We start from the raw sequence: 13,165 nt of genomic DNA on the forward strand, positions 1-13,165 counted from the left end.
AACAGCTTTCTCTGCAGGCAGGGGTGCAATCACTTCTTCGGAGTCAGTCACACCCCTTAAGGCGCCTCATGCACTTCCTGGGGAAGATTTTGGCAGCTATAGAGGCAGTGCCGTTCGCGCAATTCCATCTACGGCCACTCTAATGGGACATTCTCCGCAAATGGGACAAGAGTGCGGCTTCCCTCGACAAGAACGTCTCTTTCCCTTGCAACCAAAACATCACTTCAGTGGTGGCTCCTACCCACATCTCTGTCACGGGGAAAATCCTTCCTACCCCCAACCTGGGCTGTGGTCACCACGGACGCGAGCCTGTCAGGTTGGGGAGCGGTTTTTCTCCACCACAGGGTTCAAGGAACCTGGACTCCGATAGAATCGTCCCTTCAGATCAATATCCTGGAGATAAGGGCAGTATATCTAGCCCTATTGGCTTTCCATCGGTGGCTGGAGGGCAGGCAGATCCGTATCCAGTCGGACAACGCCACTGCCGTCGCCTACATCAACCACCAAGGCGGCACTCGCAGTCGTCAAGCCTTCCAGGAAGTCCGACGGATTCTGCAGTGGGTGGAAGCCACAGGCTCCACCATCTCCGCAGTTCACATCCCGGGCGTAGAAAACTGGGAAGCAGATTTTCTCAGTCGTCAGGGCATGGACGCGGGGGAATGGTCTCTGCACCCAGACGTGTGTCGAAAGATCTGTCGCCGCTGGGGAACGCCGGACGTCGATCTCATGGCGTCACGGCACAACAACAAGGTCCCGGCCTTCATGGCACGGTCTCAGGATCACAGAGCTCTGGCGGCGGACGCGTTAGTCCAGGATTGGTCGCAGTTTTGACTGCCTTATGTGTTTCCCCCTCTGGCGATGCTGCCCAGAGTACTACGCAAGATCAGGTCCGACTGCCGTCGCGCCATTCTCGTCGCTCCAGACTGGCCGAGGCGGTCGTGGTATCCGGATCTGTGGCATCTCACGGTGGGTCAACCGTGGGCACTTCCAGACCGCCCAGACTTGCTGTCACAAGGCCCGTTTTTCCATCTGAATTCTGTGGCCCTCAACCTGACTGTGTGGCCATTGAGTCCTGGCTCCTAGCGTCTTCAGGGTTATCTCAGGATGTCATTGCCACCATGAGACAAGCCAGGAAGCCAACGTCCGCCAAGATCTATTACAGGTCTTGGCAAATCTTCCTATCATGGTGCGCTGATAACGGTTTTCCTCCATGGCCGTTTGCCTTACCCACTTTTCTTTCATTCCTTCAATCTGGAATGGACAAGGGGTTGTCCCTCGGCTCTCTCAAGGGCCAAGTATCGGCGCTCTCCGTGTTTTTTCAAAAGCGTCTAGCCAGGCTTCCGCAGGTCCGCACGTTCCTGCAGGGGGTTTGCCACATGGTCCCACCTTACAAATGTCCACTGGAACCCTGGGATCTTAACAGGGTTCTGACGGCTCTTCAAAAACCACCTTTCGAGCCGCTGAGGGATGTCTCTCTCTCACATCTTTCGCAGAAGGTGGCCTTCCTAGTGGCAGTCACATCACTTCGGAGAGTGTCTGAGCTCGCAGCGCTGTCATGCAAAGCCCCCTTCCTGGTTTTTCACCAGGATAAGGTGGTTCTGCGTCCTGTCCCGGAATTTCTCCCTAAGGTGGTATCCCCTTTTCATCTCAATCAGGATATCTCCTTGCCTTCCTTTTGCCCTAATCCAATTCACCAGTGTGAAAAGGATTTGCACTCTTTGGATCTAGTGAGAGCACTCTGGTTCTACGTGTCTCGCACGGCGCCCCTGCGCCGTTCAGATGCGCTCTTTGTCCTTGTCGCTGGCCAGCGTAAGGGCTCTCAGGACTCCAAGTCAACCTTGGCTCGGTGGATCAAGGAACCGATTCTCGAGGCCTACCGTTCTTCTGGGCTTCCGCTCCCTTCAGGGCTGAAAGCCCATTCTACCAGAGCAGTGGGTGCGTCCTGGGCATTGCGGCACCGGGCTACGGCTCAGCAGGTGTGTCAGGCAGCTACGTGGTCTAGTCTGCACACTTTCACGAAACACTATCAAGTGCATACCTATGCTTCGGCAGACGCCAGTCTAGGTAGGCGAGTCCTTCAGGCGGCGGTTGCCCACCTGTAAGAGGGGGCCGTTTTCGGCTCTTTTTATCGAGGTATTCTTTTACCCACCCAGGGACTGCTCTTGGACGTCCCAATTGTCTGGGTCTCCCAATCGAGCGACAAAGAAAAAGGGAATTTTGTTTACTTACCGTAAATTCCTTTTCTTCTAACTCCTATTGGGAGACCCAGCACCCGCCCCTGTGCCCTTTGGGCTGGTTGTTCTTTTGTGTACACATGTTGTTCATGTTGAATTGTTCTTTTGGTTCATGGTCTTCAGTTCTCCGAACATCCTTCGGATTGAATTTACCTTAGACCAATTTATAAGTTTTCTCCTTCCTGCTTTTGCACCAAAACTGAGGAGCCCGTGGTCCACGGGAGGGTGTATAGGCAGAGGGGAGGGGTTACACTTTTTAAAGTGTAATACTTTGTGTGGCCTCCAGAGGCAGAAGCTATACACCCAATTGTCTGGGTCTCCCAATAGGAGCTAGAAGAAAAGGAATTTACGGTAAGTAAACAAAATTCCCTTTTTTGCATCAATGTAGCCATATGAGGGCTTGTTTTGCTGGCAAATGAGTTGTAGTTTTGAATGAATCCATGTACTATAGTTTAGATAATTTATTGTTATTGAGACTGGAAAAAGATGAAAAATACTGAAAGAAAACAAAAATGAACACCTTACCGACGTATGATGTACGTACAGTTACGTCATATGCAGGCTCACTGATTTTGAAGCTGGCTCAGGAACTGAACTTGCATCTTTTCCAGCAGATGATTGTGGGGATATTTTGGCCATCATCTACCTCTAACAGCTGCTCGTGGAGCATAGTTCCATCCCCGCCTATTAACCTGGTAAATGCTCTCAGTATCTGACAGCAGCGTTTCAAGTGTGGCGGCAGAGACGCATCATTCCAGGCACCCATCGGTGCCTCCATGATGCAATCGCGGAGCGCTAATGAGTTGCCATGATGGCCAGGTATTAGCTGAAGACCCTTGTGCCTATCCTGACAACACTTCTTTGGGAGCCATCTTCTGGCTGGTGTTCATAAAGGACCATGATTTTTGCTGTATACAGCAATACTGTAGTATTGCTGTATATAGCACAAGCAATTGGAAAGGGGCAGGCTCAAGTTCCCTAATGGAACGAACAAGTACAGTTAACACTTGGGGAAAAAAAGTTTTTAAAATATAAAAAATAAATTAAAAGTTAACACCCCCCCCCCTATTGCTCCCCCATTTAAAAAAGAAAAAAATACACGTGGTATTGTTAAGTCCGTATATACCCTATCTATCAAAATCTAAAATTAATTAACCTGATCAGTAAACTGTGTAAAGAGAAAAAAAACTGGAAAAACACCACAAAGGCAATCAAAACATCTTGTCCAAACCCAAATGGGATCAATAATAGTGAAAACAAAAAGAAATAAAAAAAATAAAAAAAGTCCTCACACAGCCACATCAACCAACAATTGAAAAAGTTATGGGTCTCAGAAATTGGTGACAAGCAAAAAAAATTTTAAAAAATGTATTTTTTTATTTTTTTTTCCTCATGAATCAAATAATAATAATAAAAAAGAAAATTGCTATCTCAGTAATTGTACTGGCCTGGAGAATCATATTGCCCAGTCATTTTTGCCTTATAGTAGACGTGGTAATTAAAAAAAATAAATAAATAAAAATGAATTTGTGGAATTGTTTTTTGTTTTTTTGTTTTTGCAATTTAAATGCATTTGTAATGTTTATTTGCACTTTCCAGTACATAACGTGATAAAATGCATGGTGTCATGTTAAAGTATAAGTCATTACACAAAATACAAGCCCTCAGACAATTGTGGATGAAAAACTAAAAATGTTATGGCTCTTGAAAATTGAGGAAAAATTAAACTCAAAAACACAAAAAAGCAATGTTAGGAAGGGTTAAAAATAAAGAACTATGGATCTAGAGGTTTTTGTTTTGTAAATCATCATATTGACATTACAGAGGAGTGACTTGGCGCTCTTTATCAGGATATTTGCACTGCTATAAACATATATTTGGACATTCCTCACCACAGTAATCAGAACCTGATTCAGTTAAATCACAAGTTTGTTTCACGTTAGTCCATTATATTAAAGGGAACCTGTCGGGTCCAATATGCACCCAGAACCGCGAGCAGTTCTGGGTGCATATTGCTAATTCCTGCCTAACTGTCACTGTATACACTAGCATAGATAGATTCCGGTAGCGTTCTCATTTTTCTGTTTCTGGAGCTCAGTGACAGCTTATTTTTTGCGTCAAGAGCTTGTTAGGGTGAACTCTTACAAAGGTTCACGTGTTGCCTGCTACCTGACTGAATTCATGAGGATCAAGTGCATGCTTGAAAAATGACATCAGACACACACAGTCTGATGTTCATCTTTCCTCGATCAGAGGTTGGCCCAAAGAGAGAGAGCTTTATTAGTGACTGGCTCTTTTATATAAACTTAGGGTGTGGGATGTGGTTAGCTCTGTAGGCATGTTTGATGTGCCCATTGGCCGGTGGGTTGAACAATAGGTTGGTCCATGGGCTGATTGGCGGCCGTCATCGGGGCGGATCTGCAGTGATGCTGATGGGTGGGTCTATGACCTCATCGGGGCAGATTCATGGTGATGCTGATGGGCGGGTCTATGATGTCATCAGGAGCCATCTTGGATATCTCTGAAGACTGGCTTGTGTATAGAAAATTGCTTTCATTGAACACACTTCCCACAATCCCCTATGTCCAGAGGTTAATTAAGTATTTGAGCCAATGGCTCTCCTCAACAAGTTGACATTTTTAATAATATCATTTTTGTGCAAATGATCGTTTTGTGAGCGCCTGTTTATTGCATTTTAAAGAAATGGAAATGTTGCGGTGAACAAAAACTATAATTTTGGTGTTTGGAATTTTGTTCTAGCCACACTGTATACCGATCAGATTAATTGATTTTATGTTTTGATAGAGCGGGCATTTCTCAACACGGTGATACCAAATGTGTTTTTTTTAACTGTATTAATTTCAATGGGGAAAAAGGGGGGGGTGATTTGAACATTCTAGGTTTTGCTTTTATTTTTTCATATTTTTTTTTAAAAACACTTAACTTTTTTATTTTTTTTTTTTAATGATTTTACTGATCCCCCTAGGGGACTTTGTCACTGCACAGTCCGATCGCCTGTGCATTTCTGCTGATTAGAGCAGCATCGCTGTGTGTTCCTGTGAGTGTCGGCTCTCACAAGAAGTGAGTTATGGTAGTGTCGGGTCATCAGCTGACTCCACGCTGCTATGGTGCCCCGTGATCGATTTATGGCAGCACGATCCCCGCCATGGCCTATTAAATTTCATATTCTGTGTTTTGACAGTGTGATCTAAAGGGTTTACAGGCACGGGTGGATCTCCGATCTACCTGCACCTGTTAGCCACACGTGTGCTGATCAGATCAGCAGCCATATGCGGGGATTACTGCAGGCTCACCGCCGGACCCCCGGTAACCTGAGGGAGGCAACCAAAGACGTACCAGAACGTCCTTGGTCGTTAAGGGGTTAACCTGCAATTGTCTGATCACTTATATACTGCAGTACTTCTCTAAGGCAGTATATATTGTAAATTGCAGTTTCCTTTGACGTTCAGCTCTGAACTTTTGTTTTGGTGCACACTCTAAGGGTATGCAGTTGTCTTAATTGTCCGCTGCCAAGTATGATCTTAGACAGTACATTCACAGAAGAACTACACTGACACCTAATAGGATCAAAGTAGAAGGCGTTTATTCAGAAAGTATGAATATATATCAGTCCCTTTGTGAATCTGAACCAAGCGTGCATGTTTAATCACTATAAGCTGAGCTATATCAAAGCCTTATATTGTTCTGTTTTCTAAAGCTGTGTAATAAGCTTCGATATATGAAAAGTCCCTGTTGAGTCATGTGGCTTTTGGTGAAATATGGGTGTGGTGTAAGGATGCTGGGGCCATCTTGGATATCCTCACTGATCTTCATATCCTTAATATGTTTTAGGAAAGGGCCAAGTTGCCAATAATGGGGCCCTGTAGCAGGCCTCCAGCTGTCGTCCTATTAACCTGTTGATGCCCCATGACCACATCATTGGGAGCTGGCTGTGACATTTAAGTAACGCTCATCAGAAATTGACAGCAGCATCTAAATGGCCGAAACGTAGCACTAACTGCGACTGTTTAAGACAGCTGCCTGTTATTTAAAGGGGTGGTTTACTACTCAGCATTAGAGGTCATATCACTGTAAAACTCATAAGGAAGGCTTTTGTCAAATACCTTGTGAAGTAAATTCTGCCTTTTGCAGTCCGCTCTGCTGGGTGGGATATCAAGTGACCCCTGGTCTTTGTAAACTCTGGGATCCAGTGATGTCACGTCAACTTCCAGTTGACCCAATATCACTGAGGTGGGCCCCAGTCATCCTTAGTAACTGGGCTGTGAGCGGAGTTTCACCGCTCATCACAGCCCAGCATCGCTCCTGCTTGCGGCGCTCTGCAGTGAAGGAGAATAACACCTAAAATCCCATTCAATAATGCTGGAAGTCGAAATAAAGATTCTCACTTTAAAACGTCAAGCAGGTCTTTAAAACCCTTAGAAGTTGATACACAACATATGTTAAAAACTGTTTAACAATTAAGTTTTATTTGTGAAGACCTGGAAACCCTTTGTCAAGTGCTGCACTTTGTTGCTAAATAATGATAATGTATCTTTGCATTTTTTTTTATCTTTGTACAGGTAAAATAATGAGACGAGTGTTGAGGAAAATTGCCAAAAATGATCGAGAACTGGGAGACACTTCAACTCTTGCAGACACAACAGTCATAAATCAACTGTTTGAGAACCGATGTAAAACTATTCATTAGGACATCATGGGCATAACAATGAATTCTTTGAAGGGGAATGTAATGTGATCTCTGAATCCCAGGGATGAAAACGCCTCCCGGATGTTGCAGCCATATGGGCATTCAAAAATAAGTCACCACACTTACTGGATTTTCACTTATATTTTGAGGGGTGTAAGTAAAAAGGCTGAGAGCAAATTAGTTTAGCTAATGGGGTCTGATTTTTCAGATGAAATAGAGGACAAAAATCATATAATTGTAAAAAAAACAAAAATTTCAAAATCTCAATCATTACATGTTTTTCTTCTGATGGTCTGACTTCTTTTGAGATTTAAAGTTCACTAATGATAAACAATGTTCTAAATCTAGCTGCTTATGACTTTCTAAAATAGTGGTTGACCAATCAGTTTAATGTTTACCGTTTGCAGTCTTCCCCTTGTTTTTAGTGCCTCTTTGGTTCTCTTTGGCCTACATGACCTGAATTCTGGCAAGTCAACTCACACAGGGGTTTATATGTGGACCAGAAGTTGCTTTCTCTGTATACGTTTATGGAAATTCATTCAAAATCAGAGATGTAACACTGAGAAAGCCATTATGGCTCCACACAGTAGGCGCTGTGTGAGCCGGCAAAACTAAAGAGCTGTCATGTGGTCCAGAAGAGGACTGGAGTGGCACTGGAAACCACAGAAGGTGGCAATCCGCAAGTATTTTAATACACCTATTCAAGAATATAAACCTAATTAGGAGACTTCTTTAATTTTAATCATAAATTTTTATTTTGATTGAGGTCTAGACTTTTTGCTGGCCAATTGTTTTCGTGAATCAGGAGTATCTGACTCCAGCCCATCTCCTCTAGACGAGCGTGAACAATTCCGGTCTTGATGTATCGGGCCCATTGTTTTGCGTGATATCTGTAAGCCATGCATTGGCTGCAGATATAAAGCAGAGAGAAGATCCTTTAAGTGCAGTGATTACATTTTTATTTTTTTGTTGGGAGGGGGTGGGGTGGTACTCGTTTAATCATTTGATGTTGATGAGGGATAGTGTGTATATTTTGTGAGGATTAAGTCGCATCTGTCTTTTGTGACTTTTTTTTTTGTACTGGAATCTGTTCTGTGATTTCTCTACCATAATACTAAATGACTTGTCCATAATGCATCAGGATGAATGTGTGTACCCCTAAATAAACTAATACTATATGATGAAAATATCCAAGAAACAGGTTTTAAAAAGAAACCTGCCTGCTCCCCTGATATGTCTTTACTAATACTTGCATCTACTGTAAAAAAAAACTATTCTGAAGAATCTATTAGATTTTTGTGTTGTATGTCTTTTGTTATTGCCTTAAGAGGTATGGATAAATTGACAACTGGGCATTACTATTCTGCTTAATAGGGTGTGTCATCACAATCTGGAACTGATTGAACATTGCATGTATCAGGTTAATGACCTAAAAAAAAATAATGGTAACACCCTGTTTTTAATTTGTTCATACATTTGCATCAGGAATAACTAAGGAACAACCTAATTCAGACTTCCAGTGAAGGATCTTCAAGATATTTTGGGGGGGAATATGGAAAAATGTTAGACATATCAGGAGAGTATGGTCCTCTTTAAAGGGTTAGGCTGCATTCTCACATCTGTGTGTCTGAGAGAAGTGGACCGATTTCAGCTTTGATCCTCCTTGCATCTTTGTTTTTTCTCACTGAAGTAGGTACAGATAGACTGTCTAAACTTTTTTTTGGCCATTGATTCATAGAAATACATCAGTTAAAAACATCAAACTCAAATAGACCTCTGAAGACATACTTTGTGCTTCAGTGTTTTGTGTGTATCCCGATAGAATTTAATGGCCAAGTCTGATGTGCAAAACGGATGCAGAGTATGGCGTGCTTGGAGTCTTGTAGATAGGAGTCCCTGACTCGTACTAAAACTGGTGTGTATGGATCAATGAAACTATGGGTCCGTGTGCTGTCGGAGGAAAAAGACAGTACTAGCACGTGTCACACAGATGTATGGATGCAGCCTTATTCCACACCCAGGATCTGCTATATATGCCTGATGCAGACTCCTGTGGATTTAACCATTGATAGTAGTTTGTATGTTCTTGTGTAGTTTAGCCTAATAGATTTTTTTTTTATTTTATGTATATTTTTTTAAACCATGTAGCCAATGCCTTTTATGCTAAGCGTTCAACAAGCAACCTACTTCTTTACTGCAATGGCAATGTGAGAGACACGAAAAGACATGATTGACTTAAGATTCGGCACAACTCGTATACTGGGCATAATGTCCCATATATTGTGTTTTGTATCATAGGGGCCCTTCTGGTAGGTCCCTTTTTAAAAATATAAATAATAATCTAAAAATACCCAATTTTTAAATGACTTTCAAGCCTTAAAATGGAAATTGTATAGAGCATTGCTAAACTTACCAAGTGGTAACTTTAAAGGGGGTCTATCGCCCCCAAAAACATGATTAAAATAACATTATAAAGTCCTATAGAGGATATTACCGCAAATAATATCTATACTGCAGGTATAAGTTTTATTCATTAGTTGGACTGAAACTTCCATATCTAAAGGCCCCGTTACACGCAACGACGTATCTATCGATATATCGCCGGGGTCAAGGATTCCGTGACGCACATCCGGCGTCGTTGCAGGTGACACAATGAACGTCCGTTAACGATCAAAAATACTCACCTTGTCGTTGATCATTGACACATCGTTCATTTTCAACAAATCGTTGTTTGTTGCAGGACGGAGGTTGTTCGTCATTCCCGAGGCAGCACACATCGCTACGTGTGACACCTCGGGAACGACTAACTACAGCTTACCTGCAGCCGCCGGCAATGAGGAAGGAAGGAGGTGGGCGGGATGTTATGGCCGTTCATCTCCGCCCCTCCGCTTCTATTGGGCGGCCGCTTAGTGACGCGGCTGTGACGCCGAGCGAAACTCCCCCTTAGAAAGGAGGCGGTTCGCCGGCAACAGCGACGTCGCTAGGCAGGTAAGTCCGTGTGACTGCTCCTAACGATTTTGTGCGCCACGGGCAGCGATTTGTGCGTGACGCACAAACGACGGGGATGGGTGCTTTCACCAGCGATATCGCTGCGTGTAAAGCCCCCTTAAATGAAAGGTCCTCCTTGCACCCTTGGTATGGCCAAGGGCTCAGTGTACTGTTCTGCCCTCTCAATTAACAGGCCACGCACCACCTCTTATTTGTGACAGAGCTTCCTAACCACTGCCTCAATGATATCCCCAGCTTTGCACAAGTGTGCATATACTGGGCTCCCAGCAATGTCCGTGCAGGAGCACTCGATGCTCATCTCTTGTCTGCAGCACCTGCTTGCTGCACATAGGATCACAGTAGCGAGCAGCCGCTGTAGACAGAGTGATGAGAGTGCTCCCACACTGATACTGTATTAGTCTACTCGGCTCATGCAGTGTCAGTGTGGATGTGCAGTGACAGGGATGCAATTCAGACAGTGCTCAGTTAGGTCTGTCAATCAAGATAAGGGGAGATATGCAGCATGTTTATGTAGGGGACAGAATGGAGCCTTGGTCACCATCAGTGGTTGAGGAGCAGCTATCAGGGACCCACCTGTACGACTGGTCTACAGTGCAACTCTGCAAACAGTAGAAGAGAAGATAATCGCTCTAATTTATGAACATTTTCCTCACTAAAGGTACCGTCACACATAACGAGATCGCTAGCGAGATCTCTGCTGAGTCACCGTTTGGTGACGCAGTAGCGATCCCGTTAGCGATCTCGTTATGTGTGACATCTACCAGCGATCAGGCCCCTGCTGTGAGATCTCTAGTCGTTGCAGAATGGTCCAGGCCATTTTCTTCAAAGGTGATGTCCTGCTGAGCAGGACACATCGCTGTGTTTGACACTGTGTGACAGGGTCACAGTGACTGCTGAGATCGTTATACAGGTCGCTACTGTGACCTGTATTGTTCCTGCATCGCTGGTAAGATCTGACTGTGTGACATCTCACCTGCGATCTCCCAGCGACTTACCTGCGATCCTTATCAGGTCACATCGTTTTCGGGATCGCTGGTAAGTCGTTGTGTGTGACTGGGCCTTTAAACGGAGATTCTCAACTCCAAGAGCCTATCCCAATCTGTAGTAGGTGTAATAAAATTAGCAAATACCTCTAATTAGACATGTAGTATAGTTCTCCTGATTTAACTTTGTTGCTTACCCCATGTAGGACATTGCAATGTCTTAGGTATCCATGGTTATGACCATGCATATAGTGACAATTAGCTGTGAGTAGTCGGAACCGTGGATACCTAAGCTACTGCAATACCCTGCACATGCAGTAAGAGACATGGCTATATCAGGAGAACTATACTACATTTCTGATTGGCAATATTTACTAATATTATTATTATTACACCTACTATATATTGTGATAGGATTTTGGAGATGTTTTTAGTTCCCTCCTGCTCTGATTATTGACTGTAAATACAAGAAAAAACTAAATCTGTGGACAAATCAGTCTGAAGTAGTGTTGAGTGAGTAGCTAACTATTCGTGCTTGCTATACTGTTAGTAAGTACTGTCCATTACTCGCCTATTCGTTACGAGTAACGAGCACAATGTAAGTCAATGGGAAATACTCGCGAAGTAGCGAGTAACCCGAAAGCTGTACTTTTCGTGCGAGTATTCGAATAGTACAGCTTTCAGGTTACTCGCTTTTTAGTGAGTATTTCCCATTAACTTGCATTGCTCCCACTACTTGTAACGAATATGCGCACAGCAGAGAGTACTTGCTAACTACTCGCTCAACACTAGTCTGTAGTGATGGATGCGAATGAAACCTTGTAGTGAAAGGAAAAGTGGGGGGGAAACAAAAGCAGTAAGCCCCAAGAAGCTGCTACTGAGACATCTATTGCTGAAGAAAACTGCTAAAATACAGGATCCAAATTGTAATGGACAGAAATGGTGTTAGCCTTATACACACACAACAGCTTATTTTAAAAAGTCATATATTTTGAAAGTGCAATTACACTTTAAGGCCTTAGCACCATAATGAAATAGACATGCATAAAATGCATAGAGCGCTCATTTTATATTAGAAATATGAATTTGTGCATTGATGTGCATAAGAGGTTTTGTGTGATTTTTACTAGAGGTACGCGTTAAAGCAAACTTTATTTTGTAAAAGAACTGGGTACTTGTAACAAAAAAAAAAAATCTATGTTCATATAGATATGAAGATCAGTTTGAGTATGGAGTTTGCTTTATGAGCAATACATGTGTTGGATGTACAAAAATTTCAGATTTACAGTAGGCAAATTGCCTCTTCAGAACACAGGAGAACTTGAACTCCTGTGTCAGCTATTGGAAATAGTAATCCTAAAAGTAAATAACGACCCTTTAATGAGCCTTTCCCTATGACTTAGAATAAAAGCCAAACCAAAATCTCAATTTTCTGATACTGTGTTTTGGGGTATTGCCCCCTTGTCAGTGCAAAGTATGAGATCTGATTTGTCTATATGATAGTCTACCTCTTAGATCCCCAGTCATAAACCTATTTTCGTGTGGAGAATGATATACAGTTAGGTCCAGAAATATTTGGACAGTGACACAATTTTCGCGAGTTGGGCTCTGCATGCCACCACATTGGATTTGAAATGAAACCTCTACAACAGAATTCAAGTGCAGATTGTAACGTTTAATTTGAAGGTTTGAACAAAAATATCTGATAGAAATTGTAGGAATTGTACACATTTCTTTACAAACACTCCACATTTTAGGAGGTCAAAAGTAATTAGACAAATAAACCAAACCCAAACAAAATATTTTTATTTTCAATATTTTGTTGCAAATCCTTTGGAGGCAATCACTGTCTTAAGTCTGGAACCCATGGACATCACCAAATGCTGGGTTTCCTCCTTCTTAATGCTTTGCCAGGCCTTTACATCCGCAGCCTTCAGGTCTTGCTTGTTTGTGGGTCTTTCCGTCTTAAGTCTGGATTTGATCAAGTGAAATGCATGCTCAATTGGGTTAAGATCTGGTGATTGACTTGGCCATTGCAGAATGTTCCACTTTTTAGCACTCATGAACTCCTGGGTAGCTTTGGCTGTATGCTTGGGTCATTGTCCATCTGTACTATGAAGCGCCGTCCGATCAACTTTGCGGCATTTGGCTGAATCTGGGCTGAAAGTATATCCCGGTACACTTCAGAATTCATCCGGCTACTCTTGTCTGCTGTTATGTCATCAATAAAC

At 43.1% G+C, this 13,165-nt stretch overlaps 1 protein-coding gene across 2 annotated transcripts in view; it reads left to right on the forward strand.

The window, feature by feature from the left end:
* ACSS2 (acyl-CoA synthetase short chain family member 2) overlaps positions 1 to 11,540 on the forward strand; it is a 113,181-nt gene extending 101,641 nt beyond the window's left edge. For both annotated transcript variants that reach the window (XM_075349881.1, XM_075349882.1), the window contains one exon: positions 6,815 to 11,540. In XM_075349881.1, coding sequence (XP_075205996.1) covers positions 6,815 to 6,942 — 128 coding nt within the window. In that variant the 3' untranslated portion in view covers positions 6,943 to 11,540. The remainder of the gene's footprint in view (positions 1 to 6,814) is intronic.
* The last annotated feature ends 1,625 nt before the right edge of the window (positions 11,541 to 13,165 follow it).

The sequence above is a fragment of the Anomaloglossus baeobatrachus genome, chromosome 5 (genome assembly GCF_048569485.1).
Source record: "Anomaloglossus baeobatrachus isolate aAnoBae1 chromosome 5, aAnoBae1.hap1, whole genome shotgun sequence".
Classification (NCBI taxonomy): Eukaryota; Metazoa; Chordata; class Amphibia; order Anura; family Aromobatidae; genus Anomaloglossus; species Anomaloglossus baeobatrachus.